At 50.8% G+C, this 23,866-nt stretch overlaps 1 protein-coding gene across 1 annotated transcript; it reads left to right on the top strand.

The window, feature by feature from the left end:
- The first annotated feature begins 5,894 nt into the window (after positions 1–5,894).
- On the top strand, positions 5,895–11,974 carry SRSF3 (serine and arginine rich splicing factor 3). Its single transcript, XM_063418187.1, has 6 exons — positions 5,895–6,033; positions 6,793–7,000; positions 7,883–8,017; positions 10,203–10,241; positions 10,837–10,923; positions 11,167–11,974. Exons 2-6 carry the CDS (start codon positions 6,795–6,797, stop codon positions 11,192–11,194), a joined length of 495 nt encoding a protein of 164 aa, XP_063274257.1. The 5' UTR covers positions 5,895–6,033; positions 6,793–6,794; the 3' UTR covers positions 11,195–11,974.
- The last annotated feature ends 11,892 nt before the right edge of the window (positions 11,975–23,866 follow it).

Here is a 23,866-nt window from a genome sequence, read left to right as displayed (position 1 = left end):
CAGCTTCTTTAGGCAACCTAAATATGATCCCACTGGATTTTAATGTTCAGTATAAATTTAATTTAAATCTGTTGATTGTACAGAAAAGAAATTTGTTTGAAGTCTTGTAAAATGGGAGAAACTCACTAAACAATAAAAGTGCAAATGGTAGTACGGGCAAAAAGCCAAATTCTGATATATTTTGAAACCCTACAAGCTGACATCACACAAGGTTTTATATTCACTATATGATCTCTGAGCAGGTAATTTCAGCAGAATTTGGATACTCAGGATGTGACTGGATCATTAGGCTGAAACCACTTAAGAGGACGAGTTCCTGCTTCTCAAAGTGGAAGACAGTGAATGTATTTGTCATCTCTGAGGAGCGATTCCTGGAGAAGATTGGAAAGATCATTTGCTCAGTGTTTTCCAAAGCCATGAATTCCTTTTCCAGGGGCACAGGGCTGCATTTCTGATAAAGCCAGGCCCAGGTGGATGCAGACACGTTGTCCTGCACAGACAGGCCCCTTGCAGGGCTTCACAGCCTCGTCTGTTCTCGCAGCTTCCATGGACACCAAATTGCTTTTCATTATGTTCCTCAAGGCAGCTATGTGTGAGCCACCCAATAAACTTTCCTGATTTCATTACCGAGTCCTGATCGTTAAGAAGAGTGTCACCCATTAGAGTGTGTCACCAATTAAAGGTGACATTTGTTAAATATTGGTACATCAGGGCCCGGCTTCACGTCTGAGTCTCCAGGGCAGCACTTATGCTGTGGTTATACCAAATTATCCCCCGTGGATCCCTTGGTTACATCTTCAAGGATTAATAAGCATTGGCCAAAGTCCTGTGTAAAACATCTGGGACAATTCATCCATGAACTTTTCAAGTCTCCAGTGCACAGTGGGCTTTCATTGGATGCAGTTATTGGCATCTCCATTGGAAAAACACCGAGTGACCACAAGCAATGTGGGATTGGGGCAGGGGCACTTGGAGAATGTTCTGGTGGTCACTCCCCACTGCCCTTCCCCTGGCCATTTCCTTCCTCCCAAGGACTTGGGAGAAATCAGAATAACCACGGTGGTCACTTTGTGATATCTCCCTGAGGCTGCACAGCGTCAGGGTTACCTTGTATCCACGAGAGGTACAATTTTTCTAAAGAAAACATAAAATGTGTCAATCACACACTCCAGCCAGGTACCCAGCAGGAAATGTTCCGGGCTGTAATGGGGTCAGCGCTAATGTCACAGGGGGAAATTGTACCACCAGCACTCGCAGGTGGTATTTTTAGCTGGGATGAGTTAACCTCTGTGAGAGCCCTGAGCGCTGCAGAGTGGAGCAGGAGCCCGTTCTGCCAGGGAGGTAACGAGGGCTGAGCAGAGCTGGGTCCCCTTGGGGCCTCCCTCACAGCATTCTTGGAGCCATCAAAGGTTTTAGCCTCGGCTTCAAAGCCTTCGCTCCCTTCCTCCGGCTTTTCCTGGTCTCTGCATGGGAGGGGCTTTCACTGTTCCCTCACCTTCAAGGGGAGTTTTGGAGCAGCAGGGTTGTGCCAATTATAGTTTCCCAGGGAGTGATTCTTTTGTTTTGCTTTCCAGTCCTTTCCCCGGGGAGCCAGGTGGGGGAGGAAGGGAATATGGCCTGCTGCAGAGCATGAAAGAAAAAGGGAAGAGAAAGCCTGGAGGCCCAGTTGAGGGGGAAGAAGGAACTGGCGGAGGGAACAGAAAGCAAAGCAAATGTGCAAATAGCCTCATTAGGTAAGGGGGATCCTCTGGCCTGGGGTTTGAAAACTTAATTAAACAAAGACTGTGCTGCATCAAAGGGATCCTCTATCTGTGGGGAGACAGGCTGAGAGACCTGAGGAATTTTTTCCGTGTACTGTTCTCTGTTACTCACCAGTAACAGGAGGGTGGGCGCCAGAAGTCTTCCTGCTTCCCTGATGAAAACATCAAGTCTTTTATTATTATTATTATTATTATTATTTTTGAGTAGTAGGTGTTGGTTTTTTTTTTCCCTTACTGCTCTTAGCCCAACAGACCCGAAATCCTGTGAGCTGCTGTGCCGTGTGTGGGAAGCCGGGCACCGCCCTGCTGAGAGGAAACTCTGACCACGCTCACAGTAAATAGAGAGCCCTGAGCTGCCAGAGAAGCAGCAGCTGTTTGCCCTCCCCGGCCTCCCTCACTCAGAGATGGGAGGAAATGACACCTCACAGCAAACCACGGAGAGTTTGGCACCATCACACCTGCACTCGAGGTGCTATGGGGGCATCACCAGCTTTCTGTCCGTGGGGAAGGAGCCAGCAGAGCCATGGCTTCCAGAACCATTTCAAGAGGTGAAGTTCAGCTCCCAGGAGTGAATTCCAGGATTCTTCCTGCTCTGGGTGCTTTCAGCTCTTCTGTGTCACCTCCTTGTTGCTGGGGACAGTCCTGTGCCCTCTGGAGAGGTGCCAGCAATCCATTTGGGAGAGGGGTAAACTGTTCCAGGAGCAGTTTGAAATCCTGGCCCCCATGCACTGTGTACTGCATCATTCCAGAGAAAACTCCCATCTTCCATGGAATTAAAATTAGAGTTGAACAGCAGTGACTCAGGCTCACTGTTTCCATTTTCCATTTTCTGATTTCAAGCCAGATCTACAGAAGCTCTTGGGATTCACAGCTCTGTCTGGATATGGTAGCAAGCATGAGCATTTTGTCCTCCAAAACCTACCCTGAAGCCAAGCCTGGGCCTGATTCTCTTTTCTGCCCAAAATAGTCTCCAGATGGAATATTTTATGTGTGCAAAACAAACTCAGGTGAAGCTGAGACAAAGCTTCAGGTCCCTTTTTGCTGCTTCTGTAACACCCACTGAGCTCTCTGAGCTTATCCCAGGTTCCACAGGGTTGCAGAAGTCTCCTGAGGACCTCACCTGAATAAAAACAAGCGATGTCTCCATGAAAATGAACTCTGGGATCTGCCCCTACAAGAAAATGTCACTGTGGTGGCAGGAGCTTAGACATGAGGCCCCAAGTGGGGTCTTCTTCTTCTAAGCAGTGGCAGAAAGCTCATACCTTGAAAGGTGAGGATGAAGGATGAGCAATTAAATGTCATCCAGGTAAAGAAACATCACTAATTAACTAATTAATCCCCAAGTGCTGAATCTTGGGGACACCCTGCTTGGTACTGTGTCTTACTTTAGGTCTATGATACATAAATTACAAGTCTGTTGTTTTGTTCTCTCTTTACATGAAGTCTGAGGTAGAGATAAAAACTTTCACAGTGTAAAAATATATCTTTTAAAAGTAAGGAAATAAGGGGCTTGTACCCTGTAAACAGAAGAGTGTGTGGGAATGAGCTCACACACTGAAATATATCTAAAGATCAGGCTTGTGTAAGTCTGTTTCTTCAGAAAACAGCCTTCAGCAGGGCTGGTCGATGGGCAGGATGTGAAAATGGGGCAAATCCACAGGAACCTCATGGCAGCAGGCTCGGATGTGCCTGGTTGCAGTGGGTTTCTGACTGAAGGTGCCTGAAGAACTGACAGAACTTACTGAAGAACTGCCTCTGCCAGTTCCTGTTGTGTTCGAGCAATGACGTTTCCCAGCAAAAGGCAGAACCCTGCCTCAAAACAACTGGTTTTGCTGGGGTGTGGTTTGGCTGGAGGAGCAGCTCTAAGAGATCCTCTTGCAGATAGAAGTATTCTGCAGTAAATATTATCTGTCTCCTGAGGTATCCAGAACTCCAGGAGTGTTTGGACAATGCTTTCAGTCACGTGGTGGATTTTGGTCCTGTGAAGGGCCAGGAGTAGATTTTTGGTGGGTCCCTTCCAGCTCAGGATATTCTGTGGTTCTGTGATCGCTCAAATTTGGCTCACACAGCTGAGGTTTCTTCGAAACCACGTCTAGAATGTGTTCATTTTCCTATGTGAAACTGAAATTTCAGAAACCATGACAACGGTTTGACTAGAACACCGTACTCCAGATCAGTGTGGTCCTGGATCCTGGTCTGGGGGTGTTATTAAACATTTAACCAATGATATTGGACACAAGTGGAAAAAGCCAGAGAGTGCAAAGCAGCAGGATTTTCCAAACACTCAGAAACTTGGAAGAAGCAGGGAAGTAATGCAGCACAAATCTTCCAGATGTGTGACATGCAGAGGGCTGGTTTGGGGACAATCAAAGTGCTGACTTTGGAATGACACCAGTGCTGCGTGGCTGTGCTGGCACATCCCAACCCCGGCTCCGGGAATTTGGCTGAACACTCTGACCTCTGCCTTGTGTCCAGCTCATGGGCCACGTTCAGTTTCTAAATAATGCCAAAAGTAAACTGAAAACAGATTATGTTTGGATGACATGATTTTTGTGGGCTGTGATTTATAAAGTGTGGTGACAGGCTTAACCCCAGGGAAGAAGTGCTTGACTAGAGCAGGTAACCTGTCCTAGGTGAGTGCTGAGTGCTGTGTTTGCTTTCCAGCACGTGAACTGAATTCTGAATAAATCCTTTGTTCCCAAGTCTGTCAGCTGGAATTATCTTCGTGCACCATGTGTAACTTCGGTATGAAATTAAAAGTTCTGTTAGGATTACAAGGTTATCCAAATTGCTCTCTAACATTTGTTCTCTTTCTTAATATCTATTTTTGCAAAACTTAAATCATGTTTGAAATGTACATTATGTGATGTGAGGAGGGTCTAGGAATGCTGCAAACCCCCCTGGAGAAGGCAGGTGGGTGCTGGAAATCACCATCAAGTCATAAAGTGAACGGCTCCAACCTTCAAATTATTTCCTTTGTTTGTGTTGCCTCAGGAAATTTGCCATCAGCTAATTTAGATTACAATGGATTAGATTTCCTTAATTAAAGGCAGGTAACTCTCAGATAACTGTACACACAATAAAGATACTTTGGAGCATTCATTACCTCAAAATCATTGTTGTGTTTCTGTCCCTTGGCCAGTTCTGACCCTTGGAGGATTTTACTGAGAAAAAGCTCTTAAAAATAATGGGAGATGATGCAAAAGATTTTTGAAAATTCCAGTTAATTATATCAGCTGGTTGCTTTTAATTCCAGTTGGGTTTCTGGAATTCTGGTAGATAAGAACACCCCGTCCTCTGCACAGTTCCTGCTTGGGAAGCATAGTCAATGAGCATTAATTTGTACTCAAAATGCCTTTTTGTGTATGACACGATTGAAAGTATTGTTAATTATACCTGTACCAGATAAATTTGTCTTCTCTGGCTCATGGCAAAGAGTTGAAGTCTGGATCAAACCCAGCCTGGCTGCAAAGGGAGGTTTTTGGGAAGTTATTGCAGCAACAGCTCCTGGGTGGGTTTCTTATATTACCTGACAACCCAAGTCAGGTTTGTTATCTAAGGCAACCCTTTTCTAGCAAATAAATTGTTTAATTAGAGGTTAAAACCCATGTTGTACATACAAACATCATGTATGAGTAGGAGTTTGGCAAAGCACATCAACAGCACTGTGTATGTGGAACTGAAATTCCTCCGTTCAAATCCTCTCATTTTCTCAAGCACTAAAAAACAAAACAAAACAAAAAATCAGTTCCGTCCTTTGTGCCTCAGTAAGCAAAGTCCGGACATAAAATTTACCAAAAACTCTGTGTGACAGCAGTTTGCTCAGCACACTTATTTAAACCTTATGGGGAGAAGTGGCTCTGAGAGAATTGAAGCGTTCATAAGTGTAAACCCTACCTGGACGGACCTCATCGGGCCAGAGACACAGGGAAATGAACTTTATTTTCCATGTTAGCCAGAACAACAGCAGCTCTGGGGCTGTTACTGACTTCAGGCCCGGGCGGGGCCGCCTCAGCGCTCCCGCCATTATTGCCAAGATCCCACCCACCCGCGCGCGCGCCGTGACGCCACCTGTCAATCAGCGCAACGGCACCTTCTGATTCGCTATCGCCTGGCATCACGTGGGCGAGCACTGGCACTATATAAGAACGGGCGGGGCCGCTGCTGGCCGCCATTTTGTCCAGTGAGGGAAAGCGGAGCTGGGGTCTCGCTGAGGGTCGAGTCGGCTGAGTTTAGCGCGCGCTCCCTTGGCGCGCCCTCCCTCTGAGCACCGGTGAGGATCTGCACCCCGGAGGGCGGGGGGAGGCGGCAGCCGCGGTCTCAGTGCCCGGCAGGGCGGATGGAAGCGGCGGCGGCGGCAGACAAAGAGCAGCCGCCATTTTGTAGCGGCGGGCCTGGGGCGGCGGCTGCCGCGGCCCTGAGCGGAACCGGGCAGGGAAACGGCGCGGAGGCCGCGGCTTGGCGGGAAGAGCCCGTTCTCGGCCTGCTGGCGGCGGCGTGCGAGGCGTGCCGGGAGCCGCGGGGGCGGCGTGGCGGCGTCCCGCCCGCCAGGGGCAGCGCTGGTTCCTCCCGCCGCGCCGAGGAGCAGCTCCGGAGCGAGTACGCGGGCATTGCCCGCGGAGCGCGGCGGGAGATGGCGCTGCCCCCCCACCCCCCGTGCGTGCGCGGATCGCCCTGATCCTAATCCCGATCCGCGAACAATGGAGCCTCGCCCGCGCAGCGCCCTCTGCAGACCCCCCCCGCGCTGAGCAGGAAGAGGGGCGCAGGGACCTCCCCACACTCAAATCTAACCGGAAAAGTTAACGAAATTTCCCGAAATAGTGAATTTTAACTACAATGCGGCATAGCAGATTTCTTTTTTGTTGGGTTTTAACAGTGTTCTCCCACTCCACCCGCCCCTTCCAAACAGTGTCTCCATCAGAACGTATCACTGCTGAAGCTTCAGGGGGAAGCAGCCAATAGAGTGACTTCTTTGGAAGTGAACGAGCACATGCTCTGTGTTAAATACATGTGAACTTTTTTCTTGTCCTAGCAATGCATCGTGACTCTTGTCCGCTGGACTGCAAGGTCTATGTGGGTAACCTTGGAAACAATGGCAACAAAACGGAATTAGAGCGAGCTTTTGGCTACTATGGACCACTGCGCAGTGTATGGGTGGCGAGAAATCCTCCTGGTTTTGCCTTTGTGGAATTCGAAGATCCCCGAGATGCAGCTGATGCAGTAAGAGAACTAGATGGAAGGTAAAATGTGCTTGTATGCTTGGCTGGTCAAAATATGAGATATTGTAGGAGGGATACAGTTTTAAATTGTGAAGCTTAAATTGCAAGACTGAGGTCTTACGTATTATTTCTTATGCACTATTTATTGATATAGTACTGTAAGGGTGTTCTTATAGTGCAGCAGTAGAATCTTGGAATGGTTTGGGCTTGAAGGGACCTCAAAGCTCATCCAGTCCCACGCTCCCCATGGGCAGGGACACCTTCCACCATCCCAGGCTGCTCCAAGCCCCATCCAGCCTGGCCTTGGACACTTCCAGGGATCCAGGGGGAGCTACAGCTGCTGTAAGGCCTCCCCACCCTTACAGGGAAGAATTCCTTCCCAATATCCTGTCTAACCCTGCCCTCCTGTGTGAATAGCATTGTAATGGTTCATTTTGCACTTCACAGCTGAACTCCCAAGTTACAAATTACTTGCATCTCTTAGTGTGTGTTCATTAAATTGCAGAAGGTGTTGCTATAAAGGAGCAAAACTGATCAGGGAGACTCTCCTTTGCTCTTTCCTGCCTGCTTCACTGGCACAGCAATTTGGAGAAGCAGCCAAACCTTTTGTCTGCCAAAGAATCCCAGAATGGTTTGGGCTGGAAACCCATCCAGCTCCACTCTCTGCCATGAGCAGGGACACCTTCCACTGGATACAGACCAGGGTGCTCCAAGCCCCATCCAGCCTGGCCTTGGACACTTCCAGGGAAGGATCCCCCCAGTCATGCTGGAGCTGACTTTGGACACTGCTTTGATGACAGAACATTTTTGCCCTTTTCTTTTTCCCTTTCCTGCATCCCGTATGCTTTACCCCGTGCTGCCTTCTCCCTGGAAACGCTAACCGGCGTCCCCCTCTCTTCCCAGAACGCTGTGTGGGTGCCGTGTCCGCGTGGAGCTCTCCAACGGCGAGAAGCGGAGTCGGAACCGCGGCCCCCCTCCGTCGTGGGGCCGGCGCCCTCGGGATGACTACCGCAGGAGAAGTCCCCCTCCTCGGCGCAGGTACCTGGGCACAGCACAATCCTAGAGCTCTTGGCACAGTTCCCACGTAGCATCCTAGAAGCAGGCTTGTTAAAGGCATGTTGATGGATGACGTTCATCTATCTCTGATCATGATTTGGAAATGGCAAATCTAAAAAAAAAGCCCAAAATCTACTCCCCACAAAATCGAGGTGAACTTGAGTTGTGTTGAATGTTGTTGGCTTTTGTCCTTAGGTGACTGTGCAGTTGGTAGTCAGTGTCCTCTGTCCTGGGCTTATCCTCCTTCCTCTTAAAACCTGCTCATCTTCGAGTCACACTTTCCCTTTCTTCCCCATACTTCAACTTAGGCTGTTCCTTTCCTTTACTCCATAATGGCAGAACATGACATACAGCAGTTTAGCATTTCCATACCAATGGGTTTTTCCACTTTGTTTGCAGAAACTTAAATACTTCCCAAGCAGGCAGCTGTTTAATAATAGGTTAACAGTTGCTCTAAACATCTGGAATCTTGACACTTTAGTGTTAGCATGGAAATAAAGCATCTTGTGACGATCCTGTCACTTGACGTTTGCAAACCCAGCTCTAGGATATATAGCAGGATTTTTGGGAACTGGCACATCCTTGGACCCAGACTAGTTTGTCTGGCAGTTTAAGTGTGCACCGTGGTTTTTACAGGACTGAATTTACCTCTGGCAGGTGAGTGAAGTCCTCCCAAGCCAGGGTTTCAAGCTTACCCTTTTGCTGTTGAGAAAAATAACACATTAGGAGTATTTGTTAGCTAATAGATGGTTGTACTGATGGCTTGTTTTTCATTTTTTTTATGCTTTTTGGTCCATCTATTAATAAAAATGAACCCGTTACAGAGTCACCATCATGTCTCTTCTCACCACCCTCTGAGTCTGCATTAGCCAGCCAACTAGCCCTTTCAGCGTCATGTGACCAGCGCGCCCCATGCAGCTTGGCTGGTGTCGTTTCACATGACCCAGGCATGGCCAGTCGTCAGGTTGCACCGCCCTTTGGTTCCCGAGCATGCTGTTTTCTCTCAGCCTTCTCTCCAACCTTAACCAAATCGGCAGCAGCCACCTCGACCGCCCACACATTCCCGGCCAATCAGCTCAGCTGTTTATTTACCAAATGTCTTCACAACAACTACAGCAGCAGCCTTCGGCTAACAAAAAAGCAGGAAAAATCCACAACACCCCCTTCGCCAACCAACTAAATACAACGCAACATCTGGCAAAACCTTTTCAGCAAATTCTTCTTGGCAGTCAGTCCGGCAGCCTCACCTCACCATTTCTAGCTTGTTGAAACCAAAGACTTGTAAGTTTTTCCTGCTTATACAGTTTACTGCTGGTTAAAATAAGGAGTAAGCGGCTTATAAGTAATTACTTTTCTCAATCAAAGGCTGGCTGTGCATAATTGAGTGGTAACGTACATATGTTGCTTGAGAAAACTTTTAAGGGTGATATGAAAGCTCTTACACTGTGAATTATGTAAAAACCAGGATATTTGCATGTGAGATGCCAAACTAAATTTTTAATGAAGCTCTAACAAAATGTAGCTTTTCCTTGCCAGAAAAATCCTATCACCTTTAAATGGTTTTACTAACAGTTTTCAAAACTTAAAACAATTACTTTTTGGGATGAACTGGGCCGAGCTAAGGTTATATTTTTAAATTTTTATTTTTTTATAAGAAAATAGTCTAAACACACTCTATAGCATTAAAAATGACAATCACAAATATGCAGTTCTAATGTAGCACTTAATGGCATCAATATTGACACTGAGCGCATTTTCACTTTTTTTTTCCACTTGATATCTCTTATGTCTTGTTATGGACCTTTTTGGCTTGCATGGGTTCCAAAACATTTGCTCTGTGCTATTTTTTTTTTTTTTTTGGAACCACCTGTGGGACTTTGGTGTGGTGTTCTGGGCAGTGTATTTAGTTGAAATGGAAAGTGTTGCATTGGACAACTCTGCTCTGACGCATTCGTAGTTAAGTGAATTCGTGGTTGGAAACGTGCTGTTCACACTGAGCTTGGTTTTACTGCCTAATCTTTCCATGCCTTTTACTGGATGATGGATGCCAGTTATTCTTGGCACGTTCCCTGGGCCCAACAGTGAGTTTGACAAGCTGGGAAATGCCTCACCCCATTAAAGCTCAACCAATGGATCAAGTGCCTCACATTCTGTTTTCTGGTTCTAGATCGCCGCGAAGGAGAAGCTTTTCCCGAAGCCGCAGCAGGTACGAATCCCACCCCTGCCCCATGGACAGCTCCAGCCTGGGGGGTTGAAAAGAACCCAAAACAGCTCCAGGCGTGGGCTGTGCACAGTCAGTTGTTTGGGAAAAGGGAAACAGATTGTTTCTGTCATATTGCTTGCCTGGAATTACTGAGCTGTTTGAGATTCCAGGGATAGCAGTGGAAGGATACTGAGAATGGAAGTGATTTCCTTTCTGCAGCTGCCTGGGGTCTTCTGTCAGTTTTCCCTAAAGTTTAAGTGTTAATCTGCTGTTCTCTCACAGATACTGTGAGCACAGGATCATTGAGCCCTGAGGTGGTGAAAGCCCTTTAAGATTGAGTCCAGCCATAAATCAGAATGTGATTAGGTGGGATTCTGCAAAAAAAACCCTACAAAGTACTGCATGCCTGTTCACAGCACACTGTAAGCTGTTGGCTCAGACTGGTTATTCTTTCCTCAAGAAAGAGTTAATGGGGGCATCAGTAACAGTTCTCCCCTGAGTTGTTAGAAACCTTCTCTCCTGCAGGGAAGCTCCTCAGGGAGCCTCCTTGGCCTGCTGAAGCTGTGCTCTGATGATGTGGTGTTGTGATGTGTACCAGGTCCCTCTCCAGAGACAGAAGAAGAGAGAGATCACTCTCACGGGAGAGGAACCACAAGCCTTCTCGCTCCTTCTCCAGGTCTCGCAGGTAAGGAGAGCCTTCAGTGTTTGTGTGTTCTGAGTAAATGGGAAAATTACTTTCTGTGCCTTGCTGGAGAATCAGCTCTAGTGTCATAGGAGATTCTTCACCTTAAACAATAAAATATTCTGTTTTATTAAATGGACAGTAATTTTAAAATGCTTAAATACCACCTGTTGATTGTGACTGGGGGGCTTAAAGGAAAATCTGCTGCTGACACCTGATCCTAACCTTACCTGTGTTGTTCTTCAGTCGCTCCAGGTCAAATGAGAGGAAATAGGACTGTGGGAAGGAGCTGTGTACAGGAAGTCATGAGATCCGAGGCCAGGAGTATGTACAGAACATTGTTTTGTTTTGAAACTTCATAAAGCTTGGTGCATTTTTAAAATGTTTTAGCTGTTGAACTTGCTTTGTTCCTTGTATCTTGTAACAGGTGGCAAATGTAAAGATGTGAATCTGTATATGGTTCTGAGCAGATCTATGATTTGTAATATTAATGGTTTTTCAATGTACCATTAGACATGGAGGGTGTGCGTGTGTGGAATGACAAACAGTCTGTGCTGGGCGGCTGGGAGGGCTGGGCTGGGGGTTGCTGGGGCTCAGCTGGAGGGAAGTGTGCAGGGATGGTGTGGGATCGTGTTCCTGGGTGTGTTCCTGTGGGATCAGGCCAGGAGCAGAGCAGGACATGGGTGCTCCATAGCCCAGGTCTGGGAAGGAGCAGTGAGCCAGTGCACAGGGAGGGAAGGGGTTGGGGGTGCAGCTTCATCCAGCTCCAGTTCTGACTGAGCTGCTTGATATTCCATGAATTAAAACTTTATAGCTATAGGGTCAGTTCATTTTGTACTTGGTGTGAGTCCTTAATTAGCTGATTGTTAAATGACCATGTATTCCAGAAGCTCTGAATAGACCAAAAGCAGAACTGACACCTGGAGTGGATGTGTTGTGTCTAATGGTACATTGTAAACATTAGTGATTAAACATTTCTTTACTGTACAAGAATTTTCATGTCACTTGTAAAATGTCTTTTGTGAGATCCTTGGGATTAAAGTTTTGGTTACAACTCGTTGTTCAGTATTTACCTCGTCCCTGGCTGTGAGAGTCACCCCACGTGGCTGTAACACCCATGGAGTGTCAGCACTGCTCACCTGTCCCTGGTGAGGGGCAGTCTGGGCCCTGCTTCACAGGCTCAGCTGCGGTGGGCAGCAGCTGATGCCCCCTGACTGCTTTGCCTGACTGAGCCCTGTAGTGATCCCTTGGAGCACCAGCTGGAGATGGAAAGGTTCACCAGGGGCTTTGTGTGCCAGCTGTGGGTTGGGAACAGCAGTTAAGGCATTCATCCTATCTCGGTTTGGAAACCAAAACTTGTCCTGAAGATTCACTTCCTGTAGAAATGCAGCGTGGCTGGAGAGCAGGTGGAGCTCCCACACTGCCCAAGTGGGGCTCCCTTGGACCTGTACCCCAGAGAAGATGTGCTCTTTAGATTAAATCCCTCATGATAAACACTGCAGCTGGAGTTTCCTTGACGTGGTGGTTTCCAGGTAGGGACAAGGTGATGATGAAGCTGTAAGGGAAGGATGTCCCAGTGCTCACTGGGCTCGCTGAGCTCAGTGTCTGGATTGATTTATTTTTTTAATGACTCAGTGTTACTTAGTAAGTTGGACTGGGTCTTGAAGGTCTCTTCCGACCTCGGTGACTCTGAGGTTCTGTTGATGAGTTAAAGGCCGAGTGTTGCTGTGTGTCCCACTCGGTGTCACAGAAGGGCAGGGTGGCCGCACAGGCGGAGCTGCCCCCGGGGCGGGATTCACCTGCGGAGGGTGAGGAGCAGCGGCTGGGCCGTGCAGTGCCGCCGCTGCCCGGCAGAGGTCAGAGCCCGTTCGCTCTCCAGGCGCCGGGGGCTGCCCGGGCCCTGCTCGGTTCCGCTCCTGTTCCCTGCGTGCCTCTGGCAGTGTCCCATGTGCGGAAGGGTCACAGCTCGCGGTGCCTCTGCTGCACAGACGTTCCTCATGTGGTTACCTGCGGGAACAAGGAGCCTTCAGTAGTTCAGCTACTGCAGGGAGAGAAATCTGAAGTGCCAGAGACAGTGGGAAGCAGGTTGTGGTTTTCATACGCAACAGAGTCTCGCGGAACTGGAAGCATTTCAGTTTCGAGTTTCTGACTATTTTACTCCTCAGCTGAATGAAGAAGTTGCCCCTTAGATCAGAAGTGTGCTGGTTTTGTAGAAGCAGGTGGAGGTTTGAAGGGAAACATAACAAACAGTTTCTAGAGAAAGATGGGAAATGTATAAATATATGTAAACACTGACTGGACAGCCTTCCCCTAGGGTATGAGTAGCAAGAGCTATTTTTGATCTACCAGCACAGTCGTGGATTTCAGGCGTCCCCTTCCTGTCTGAGGGAGTGACCAGCCTGGGAGTGTTGTGTTTAGAAAGTTTGCTCTCAAATTAAACATACAAGGAAGTGTTGGTGTTCTAAAGCCAGGGACATCCCTCGCCTCTCCCCAAAGATTCTGAAAGCAGGAAGAGTCACCAAGCGATTTGTCCCTGCCAGGGTAGGACAGGGGATGCTGCCAAGGCAGAACCTCAGCCACAGCCCTGCTCTGGAGACCCCTGGAGTGATGAAGCAATTGCTGCTGCCTGACACGTTCCAAATGGTTTCATGGTTCTGACAGCAATGATTTACACTGTGTTTCTAATTTGGGGAGAGGTTTAACTGCCCCTGCTTCAGGCAGAAGCATTCTGGGGTTAATCCTCAGAGGTCCTCAGCAGTGTCTGAGCACATCCCAGTTATTTTATACCCTCTCCCTGGGGAGAGCATTGTGTGCAAATGGGTTTGCAAAGAAAAGGATCTTGTTTTTTTCTTTTTATGTACATGCTGCTCCTTGTTTATAACCAAAGATCATGTTAAGAATGTGCTTTGCACTTATGGAGAGGTTAAGGATGTCCTTGCATTTGTTGGGATTTGTTCCACTGGTCTTCAGACAGGGTTGAGCTTGGGTGAGGAGTTGTGATCCTCTAAAACACTGCCAGTGCATCTGGTTGAGCTGCTCCATGTGCAGGATGGCATATCCTCATACATGTGCTAGTTAGGACAAAAACTAGAGAAAAGGAGGGCTGGCAGATAATGCTAGAAAAGCAAGGAAAAAAATCCCTTGAAAAATAGATTACTTTTTGTCTGTTCCACTCAAATTCACCAGGTTTTAGGGTACCTTATCCTTTGACAGCTGACCCTGTTCAGAAAGCTGAAGGGAGCCAGTATGGATCACACCCAGTGCTGATTTCAAAGCTGAGCCTTGGGAATGATTGCTGCTTCCCTATGCCAAATCCCTGTCCAGGGGGGCAGCCTGGCAACTTCTGGTTTCTCCTCTATTAAATTTAAGAACAGAGAAGAGCTGCACAAGTCCAGAGCCAAATGCTGCTCTGTGAAAGAAGTGCTTTTTCACTCTTGGACAAACAGGTGCTGTGTTACCCACCTCACCCTCCAAACCCAGTCTGGGTCTGAGCTTTGCTCTTCTGTCCTCCAGCCACAGCGGGAACTGCAGCGTGTTACTGATGGAAGGGTCTTGCATTTCGTCCTCTGCCTTTGCATTTCGTCCTCTGCCTTTGCATTTCGTCCTCTGCCTTTGCATTTCGTCCTCTGCCTTTGCATTTCGTCCTCTGCCTTTGCATTTCGTCCTCTGCCTTTGCATTTCGTCCTCTGCCTTTGCATTTCGTCCTCTGCCTTTGCATTTCGTCCTCTGCCTTTGCATTTCGTCCTCTGCCTTTGCATTTCGTCCTCTGCCTTTGCATTTCGTCCTCTGCCTTTGCATTTCCTTCATTGTGAAGTTAGAGAAAGCAGAGAGACATCACACAGTGCCCATGGATCTTCTGCAGCAGCCTGGAGCAGGTTACACCTCTGAACCTCTCCTGCTTTGGTGGCCAGCAGAACCCAGTGCTGGAAGGATTTTTTGACCTGTAGATGTTTTCAGGGTTTTGTGTTTATTAATAGAATCCATGGAACCACTAAGGGTGGAAAAGCCCTCTAACATTGAGTCCAGCCATTCCCGCAGCAGTGCCCAAGCACTTCTGCAGCTTTTTACTGCTGTTATCACCTCTTTCCAGTTTCCAGTTTTACTTTCATTTGCCATGATCTCATCACCATGAGCTGCCTCAATGTCTCCTGATACACAGGTCCTCAAAGTGGCTGAATGCTGGACAAACTTATTTCTGCTGGATTTAATCCCCGTGTCCCCATGTACAAATACTGTCCCAAAACCTGACCAAAAACTGAGCTGCAGTCCCTACCGAGACCTACCTGCTCTGGTGCTGTTCTAGTGCAGTCTCTTGGTTGGAAAAGGGACAAAAAAAAAAAAGGTGAAAAAACTGGAGCATCAACCCCTTTTGCAAACAAAGGGCTGAAGGGCAGGAGTGCAATTCCAGTTGCTCCGGTTGGACCTTAGCTCCTGCGCGGGGCGATGGCACAGAGCCCACAGAGCCGGCCCTGCTGCTGGAATGCAGCTGCCTCCAGCCTCACCTCACCTGCCACAAAAAGGCAGCGCAAAGACAATTCCTGCTTGGCCATGCTTTGCACTCGGTCACTCAGGGGCTCGCTGGAGCTGAAGCCTCATCCCAGGCTCTCACATGAGAAGTGTTCGGGCTTCCTCGAAGCACCATCGCTGTCTGGGGTTGCTCTTTCATTTCTGCAGTTTCACTGGGGCATGGCCGTGAGTTCCTCTGTTACTGCCTTCCAAACAAACACGCCTGGGGACTAAAATAAACACGGGATCCAGACAAATACAAAATAGGCATCCAAGAGGAACGCTATGTTCGTTCCCAAGTGATTCATTTGGCAATTATTTAATAATTTAGTGGCTGACATAATTTGGAGTTGAACAGATCTTCACACTGATTCGGGTGGTGTTTCTGCTTGGTACTCCGTGTCATTTTAGCCGTCACATTTTCTGTGGGAGTGATCCCAGTTGGGAAAGGGGAGCGTCCTTCCCAGCTGGATCCTGCCACCCTGTCCAGCAGTGTCACTGCACAACCTCCCTGACTGTGAGGAGATTCTTCCTGCTACGGTCACACTGTTGTTCTTGGGCATTTTGCTGGATAACACAGAGGCTGTGATGTGCCACTGCCTGATGCCACCCCAAAACACCCCGAGGTGTGTGACAGGCCCTGGGCAGCCCCAGCTCTGTCGGGACTGCGCTATCGGGGTGCAGCAGGGGTATCAGGGTGGGGCACTGTGTCACCCTGGCTGTCCCTTGGGAAGATCACCCCTGCCAGCTGTGAGAGAGGCATTATCTCCTCGTGGGCAGAGGCTGCTTAGAACACGACTATTAGAACATGAATATTCAAAAATATTCAGCAGGAAGCGCTGGCAGTGTCCCAGCCCTCCCTGCTGATGGAGGGTTTGCCGTCAGCGTTTGATACAAAGTGTTGGCAGTCAGTGTTTCACTGAATCCCCGGCTGGTTTGGGTTGGGAGAGACCTTAAAACTCATTTTGTTCCACTCCCTGCCATGGGCAGAAAAAATTTCCACTATCCCAGGTTGCTCCAAACCCTGTCCAACGTGGTCTTGGTGGACACTTCCAAGGCTGGGGCAGCCACAGCTTTTCTGGGCAGCCTGTGCCAGGGCTCAGCCTCATCGCAGGGAAGGATTTCTGCCCAACACCAGTGTTATTACACCTCCTGCACTGGGTGCTGCTCTTCCTGGTGCTGGATTGATCAGCTTTTCATGCACTTGTACTATAAACTTTGTGGGAGGAGGTTGCCCCAGCTGGGGAGATAAGCTCCAGGTGTGGTTTGCTGCCACTCCTGCCAAGTTGTCCTTGCAGCTGCCTGGCTGACACGTGCCACTCAGAAACTCGTGCATGAAACTCCACCAGATTTGGAGTCAGGAGTTCCCCTGTGCAGGGAATGTTTGACAGCAACCCGTGGGGTATTTTTTGATCTATATATATTTTCAGGGTTTCATGGAATTATGAAATCATTTAGGTTGGAAAATCCCTCTAAGATCATAGAGCCCAACTGTTCCCAGAAGCACTGCCAGGTCCAACACTAACCTATGTCCCTAGGTGCCACATGGACACTTAAAAAAATACTTCTAGGGCTGGTGACTCTGCCACCACCTTGGACAGCCTGTGCCTGCACTTGACAACCCTTCTGGTGAAGGAACTTTTGCTAATATTGCACCTAAACTACTTCTGGTGCAGCTTGAGGCCATTTACTCTCATCCTGTCCCTGTTCCCTGGGAGCAGAGTCTGACCCCCTCCTGTCAGGGAGTTGAGCAGAGCCAGAAGGTCCCTCCTGAGCCCCCCCAGGTCTCTCAGCTGCTCCTGGTGCTCCACACCCTTCCCAGCTCTGTTCCATTCTCTGGACACGCTCCAGCCCCTCAATGTCTTTCTTGTTGTGGGGGGCCCAGAACTGAACACAGAACTCGAGGTGTGGCCTTAACAGTGCCCAGCACAGGGGCAGGGGCACTTCCCAGATTTACAACAACCCTTTGTCTCCCTCCTGCTCTCTTGGTGGATTTACAATCGATAATCTATAAATCTCTCAGTGTTCTGCAAAGCTGGGGTTTGTGCAGAGGTGGGAAGGGCTCTGTTGCAGCATCACTGCTGGGTGGGTGAAGCACAGAACATTTTAAACCCTCTTTCCATCCTCTGTGGCACTGCTGACCACAGCTCCAAGTTCCAGCAAATTTCCGGGGTTTTTTTTCTGAAGCTGAAAGAGAAAGGTTTTATTTTGGCACCTGGAACTCCCCAGCTTTAATCTCTGTGGAACTGGGCAGAGCCCCTCTAGTGTGTGGAGCACGTCGGTCCCCATGGCCCAGCTCGGTGGGGTGAAAGCTGCTCCTCCATCCCCACGCCCGGAAATCCTGCTCTGCCTGACATGTAGGAGGGAAGGTGCAATCGACCCTTACCCTTGTGTCAAGGTGGTGGCTGCCATATCATCACCTCTGCCTTTATTGCCATCTCAGCTGTCCCCTCCCTTTACCTCTGCTCTGCTTCAGGCTGTGCACGAGTCACTGTGCAAGGCAGGGCTCTGTCCGTCGGTCTGTCTGTCGGTCTGTCTGTGGCCTGGGTCTGGTCCTGCCCTCCTACAGGTCCCATTTCATGGCATGGTCAGGGTCTGCCTGCCCCTGGCTCTGTCCCTTCCCTGCCTGTGCCCACGCCCAGCCCACTCCTTGCCCCCCAGCACAAGCGCAAAGTGAATCAGAGCTGTGCTGGACTGGGGCATTCCCCAAAGGTGTGACTGGAGATCCCGGGGGGTGGTGACACACGCTGAGCCAGCAGGTGATGGGATGGGATGGGATGGGATGGGCAGGCTGCACGTCCCAGAGCCCAGGCTGGTGTGGGACAGCCCCAAACTCGCAGCACATGGGAGTGGAGATGCCCCATCCTGGTGTCTGGGTGCCCCATGGAATCGGGGTTGTTTCAGAGGTGACATCGTGAGCAAGTGCTTAGTCAGAGCTCCCCATTCTCACCTCCTTCTCACGGCTATAAAGGGCCAGATCGAGCTCCCAGTGGATTTCAAACCATCCCATGGCTTGGAGAGCAACAGATCCCTCAGCAGCAGCGCCGTGCCACACGTGCTGTGCCTTGGGAAGGAGTCACATCCATCGGCAGCTTCTGTGAGCTGGGCTGCACCAGGCTGGGCACTGTGATCTGCGCGGACAGGAGCAACCCTGCCCCACGCTCCCTCCTCTTCCTCATGCCCTGCCCTCGCTGGGATGCCCGTGGGGAGCTGCTGGCTGCAGAACAACCCCCAGTGGGCGTTTTGGATGGACCTGATTCCCTGCAGGAAGCTCTGCGAGAGGCCGGAGCCGCTCGCCCCGGTTCCCAGTGGGGCGTCTGTGTCCCCTCCGGTGTCTGCCCCGTCCTGCTGCGCTCCGGGCCGTGGGCAATGAGGTGGAGCAGCGAGGGAATAAAGGGACAGCCGGGTGCAGGGTTTGGAGCCAGGTACTGCAGCCGCCCGGCCGTCCTCGGAACAATGAGGCCTTTGCTGCCAGCAAAAAAACCCCACAAAAGCTTCCAAGCTGCTCATGGAAAGTCAGTGAAGCAATTACGTTAATGACTATGAATGGGGCTAAAAACAATCTTGGATGAAAATGAGTGAGGGGCCGAATGAAGCGACCGATTCACAGCCCAGCTCCCGCATCCAGGAATATTTCCAGTAAGCAAAGGCCTTGTTTTAGGACTGTCTCATCCCCCATTTGTGCTTGGTGGGACTCTATTTCCACTCTGCTGAGTCTGGTGTCTCATCAAAATGCCTTCATAAATGGGGCAAACAAGGGCTGGATATGGCAGGGGAACAGTCAATTAACACGATCCGAGTTCTTTTAGGGGCAGAGTTAATCAAGCATTCAGCGTTTTGTCATTCTTGTCTTTCTTTCCTGGGAAAATCCTATTAGTATAAAATCACTTAATTGGGCACTTCAAAGAGCTGATGGGAAAACAGGCTTCGCTGGGATATAAACGCCCTCCAGCCGAACACTGGGTTCATTTAGGCTTCTGCTGGAGCGTGAGGGTTTCATTAAGAGCCTTCACGATTCCCACTTAAAAGAAAAAAGCTTGTTAGCAGAGATAATAAAAAAAACACACAGAAAAAACTCTTGGTGATTTGAATCTCGCTGAAGAGGGTTTTTAGTGCTGGAATACTCAGGACTTTGTCACTGGCAATCTGCTGTCCTGAGTCGAGCAATTTCCACCTGCCTGGGATGTTCTGGCAAATAAAAGCTGTTTGAGGAGGGGAAAAAAATCACCCCTGTGCCCCGTGGAGTGGGACACAGCCCTGGCTGCACATTTGGGGTGTAGGGTGGTGTGTTCTGCAGGACTGAACCCCAGCCCCATGTGCTCACCTCCACTTTCCACTCTGGGGCAGAGGTCCTGTGTTAGTTCCCCCCATTTTCAGGGTGTTTCCCTGGGTAGAAATTCTCCTTTTTGCAGAGTTTATGTTCATCTCACCTTGAAAAATAAGTGTGCCCTGATCTCTGCCAGCCCCATTCCAAAAGACCTGAGGGATGCTCATTTGCCCAAATCTTTGCTGTTTTTCTCTCTATGCTGGCTGGTCTAACAGGAATATTACTTCCCGACCCAAAAAAAAAACCCCTCTTCACTTAGACCTTTGACACGACATCTCAAAACCATGTAAAATCCCTACGTGCAGGAATTTGTGTGCATTTAAAACAGTCCTGATGAGCACGGGCTGGCCCTCAGTGTGTTATTCCCATAAACGCAGTTCCATGAAGCCACATTTCCCCGTTCCCCATCCTATCCAAGGCTGGAGCTTTTCAACCCTGGTTCCTCCAGTGCCCTGCTCCGCGCTGGGACTCCCACCCGTGTCCCCGTGGTTTTGGGGGTGCTGCCTCCCGAGTCAGAGGAGGACACGGACGGGGATGAGCCTCGCAGTCAGGAGCGATGTGCCCAGGCACGTTCCCCGGCGGATCCCCGGCTGTGCCGAGGATGGGCTGAGTCACTCCCGCTCTGCCTGCCGTGAGTAATGTGTTTGCTTCCGTGGCTGCAGAAGCTTCCACTCCCTTCGGCTTCTGCGGGACCCACCTGGGGAGATCCCCTGGGAATGAAATGCTCCCCGAGGGCTCCCTGCCTCCCTGCTCAGTGTTTGGGTGCCCCCGGTGCCGGGAAGGAGGTTCCTTTGAAGGCTGTGAAGTATGCAGTGGTTTAATATATTCCTTTTGCTTCCAGGCATTGGGACGAGTTATTCAAGGAAATGACAAACATGGATTCTCCCACGTCCACACGCCTCCCGGGTGGGGGTTTGGGACCCCTGGGGAGGGCGAGCCTGGAGCAGGGGAGGTGACAGATCCCACACTGTGGCTATAAATGGTGAGAAGGAAATAGCCCATCAGCCCTCGGCGCTGATCCTGGTCCCCAGTCCGGCGTCTACCCTCCTCCTTCTCCTCCTCCGTCTCGTGGGATCAAACACCATGAATCACCTTTGGGATTTTCTATTTTTTTTTTAAGTTCCTGTATCGCCTTCTTAATCACTCCTCCCGCCACCCCCCTCCCCTTTTTTCTCTGTTAATGCCACTGCAGACGTGCCCTGGACTTCCTGACCCAGACCCTGACGCCATCCCTCTCCCCACTTCCCATTTCCAAGAACCCTCTCGGTTGAGGTCTCCCCCGATGCCGGCGCGGCCGGAGCTCCCCTCTCCCGGGGAAGGGAAGCGAGAGCGGAGTTTGCAAGAGCCAGAAACCTGCCCGTACCCCCCATCCCGGGGTGTGGGGAGTGAACCCTCACCCCACCAAAAAATCACTGAGAGAACTACAGACTGGCTTCCCTAAGGGGAAAATCTACGTCTGATTGATTTGCTCACTGGTTTGGTGCTGGGGTGAATCCCTGCTGTAACTGGGATGTTCCCAGCAGCCAGGCTGGTTGGTTATCTCACTTTTTGAATCCCTCACTCTTGCGTCAGTGGCTGTGGGGCCGATCTGGGTTGCACAAGCTCCTTCCTCTGCCACTTCAAAAAGCTGCAGGTTTGATGTTCCCATTTCCTTCTGTGCGCTGGGGGGGCGGGAGGGAGGGGGCCTTTTATGGAAGAAAAGGGATGTGTTTTAAGCAGGGAGCATCCTCAGGTAATCGCTGCATCATCCCAGAGCCCCAGGTGGCTCTGGAGCTGCGCTGAGCCGGGGTGTGCCCGCGGTGCTGCGCTGGGGCGGTGCCGATTGCATCCCTCACATCCAGAGGGAGCAAACCCACACCTGCAGCTGGAGCAGAGCTGGAGCTTGGCAAGGAAACGATCCTTAACCACCCAGCGCCGCAGCTACCTCTGCAGTGAGGCTCTGAAGGCTGCTCCTTGCACCCAGGAGCAGAAATCATTCCCAGATGGAAAAACCAGTGACAGCTTCCCTGCCCCAACTTGCCCCCTCCTCTCCCTGCCTATTACAAACAGCAAGACAGGATGAATTTTGGAGCCTTTAAGTGCAGACTGCAGCTTTCCAGGATGGATCTTCAGCAGTGTGAATTTAAGATGATTTCCCATTCCCCATCCTCCTTTCCCCTTTCCTGTCCACCCCACTGTGCCTATCTGGAGGCAGCCACGGGGCTGTGCAGCCACCACTGATACAAATCCCAGCACCTTGGTACAGCCCAGCTCCACCGAATGAAGAGGAGTGATTGCAAAATCCTCCTGCAGCATGTGGCAGCCTCCAGCCAAACATGCCCAGACATATTTTCCAGCTGCTCCGGCCAGTGGGAAGCTGCTGGTCCAGCTGGAAAAAGCAGGAGTGGTCTGCACACCAAGGTCCTCCTTAGCACCCCAGCACCTGATGCCTCCAGGGGCTTTCGAGGAGACCTGGCATTCCCAAGGGATCACTTTAACGTGGCCTTTGTCACTTGGCATTGTGCTGTCACCTCCTTGTGCCCACGGGAGCAGGAGCAGGTTGTGTTTGTCTCTGTGCCTGAGCCGTGAGGTCTGGGCTGCGAGGGGGCTGCTGGGCTGGCTCTGAGGGCATCCCTTCCCTTCCCTTCCCTTCCCTTCCCTTCCCTTCCCTTCCCTTCCCTTCCCTTCCCTTCCCTTCCCTTCCCTTCCCTTCCCTTCCCTTCCCTTCCCTTCCCTTCCCTTCCCTTCCCTTCCCTTCCCTTCCCTTCCCTTCCCTTCCCTTCCCTTCCCTTCCCTTCCCTTCCCTTCCCTTCCCTTCCCTTCCCTTCCCTTCCCTTCCCTTCCATTTCCCTTCCCTTCCATTTCCCTTCCCTTCCATTTCCCTTCCCTTCCATTTCCCTTCCCTTCCATTTCCCTTCCCTTCCATTTCCCTTCCCTTCCATTTCCCTTCCCTTCCATTTCCCTTCCCTTCCATTTCCCTTCCCTTCCATTTCCCTTCCCTTCCATTTCCCTTCCCTTCCATTTCCCTTCCCTTCCATTTCCCTTCCCTTCCATTTCCCTTCCCTTCCCTTCCCATTTATGACCAGGCCCAGGGCAGGTGCCCTCCAGCCCTGCAGAGTAGCCCCAGCAGAAGCTTTCCTGGCTTCACACCTTTCCTGCCCTGGATGCATTTTCCATCTAAGCCACAGATCCCCTCAAATCTTTGCCACGGTTCCTGCAAGACATGCACAGACTTGTTCCTCCTCCTCATCCCTGCCCGGACATCGGCAGGACTCAGAGCAGCAGATCCTGCTCCAAACGCTTTTTTCCACCCACAGTGGGTGCTGGGGTTCAGCTGGTGGAGCAGAGCCAGGCCTGGGGGAGATAATCCAGCTGGAGAGGCCGGGGGCGGCCCGAGATGGGTTGGGCAGTGCCTGGGGGCCAGGGGAGAATCATCCCCGTGTGGTTCTCAGGTTGGCACCTCGGGGGGCTGAGCCACCTCTTCCCTATCCATGAATCCCAATCCTGCAGTGGGTGGGTGGGACAGCCTGGGCAGGACGGGACCCCTTGGAGCCAGCTGGATCCTGCATCTCCCGGCTGGAATGTGGCACCCCTGCATCCACTGCTGGGGCTCCTTGCATCCTCTAACACAGACATCTCTGCATCCCTCATCCCTCATGGGGTCGCCTCCCTGTCCCCTGACCCCTCTAGGAAGGGGACATCTGCATTTCCTCATGGGAGGGTCCCTGTATTCCCCGATGGGGGAGACCCCTGCACCTGCCAGGGAGGAGGGCCCTGGATGTCCTGGCTGAGGTTTCCCTCTGGTCCCTGATGCCGGGTCCCTGCACTCACCTAGGCAGGGCTTCCCCCTATCCCCTGAGGGGGGTCCCTCCATCTCCTGCCGTAGGGGCGTCCCTGCCCTCCCCAAGGACGGGGGTCCCTGAATCCCCCGGCCCAGGACCCGCCCTCGCAGGGAAGGGGTCCCGGTGCCCACAGTCCTGGGATGGTCCATTGATGTCCCCTGGCACCGCGCACATTTCCCGGGACCGGGAACCGGGATGGGAGCGGAGGGGACGGGGGAGGTGAGGGGGCACAGGCAGGACCGGGGCGGGGCGGGAGGGAAATCCCGAGCGACGCCAGCCCCGGCCCCGCCCC

Source organism: Prinia subflava, chromosome 23, assembly GCF_021018805.1.
Source record: "Prinia subflava isolate CZ2003 ecotype Zambia chromosome 23, Cam_Psub_1.2, whole genome shotgun sequence".
NCBI lineage: Eukaryota > Metazoa > Chordata > Aves > Passeriformes > Cisticolidae > Prinia > Prinia subflava.
Note: the sequence above shows the minus strand (reverse complement) of the source record. Positions and strands in the feature narration are given on the sequence as shown.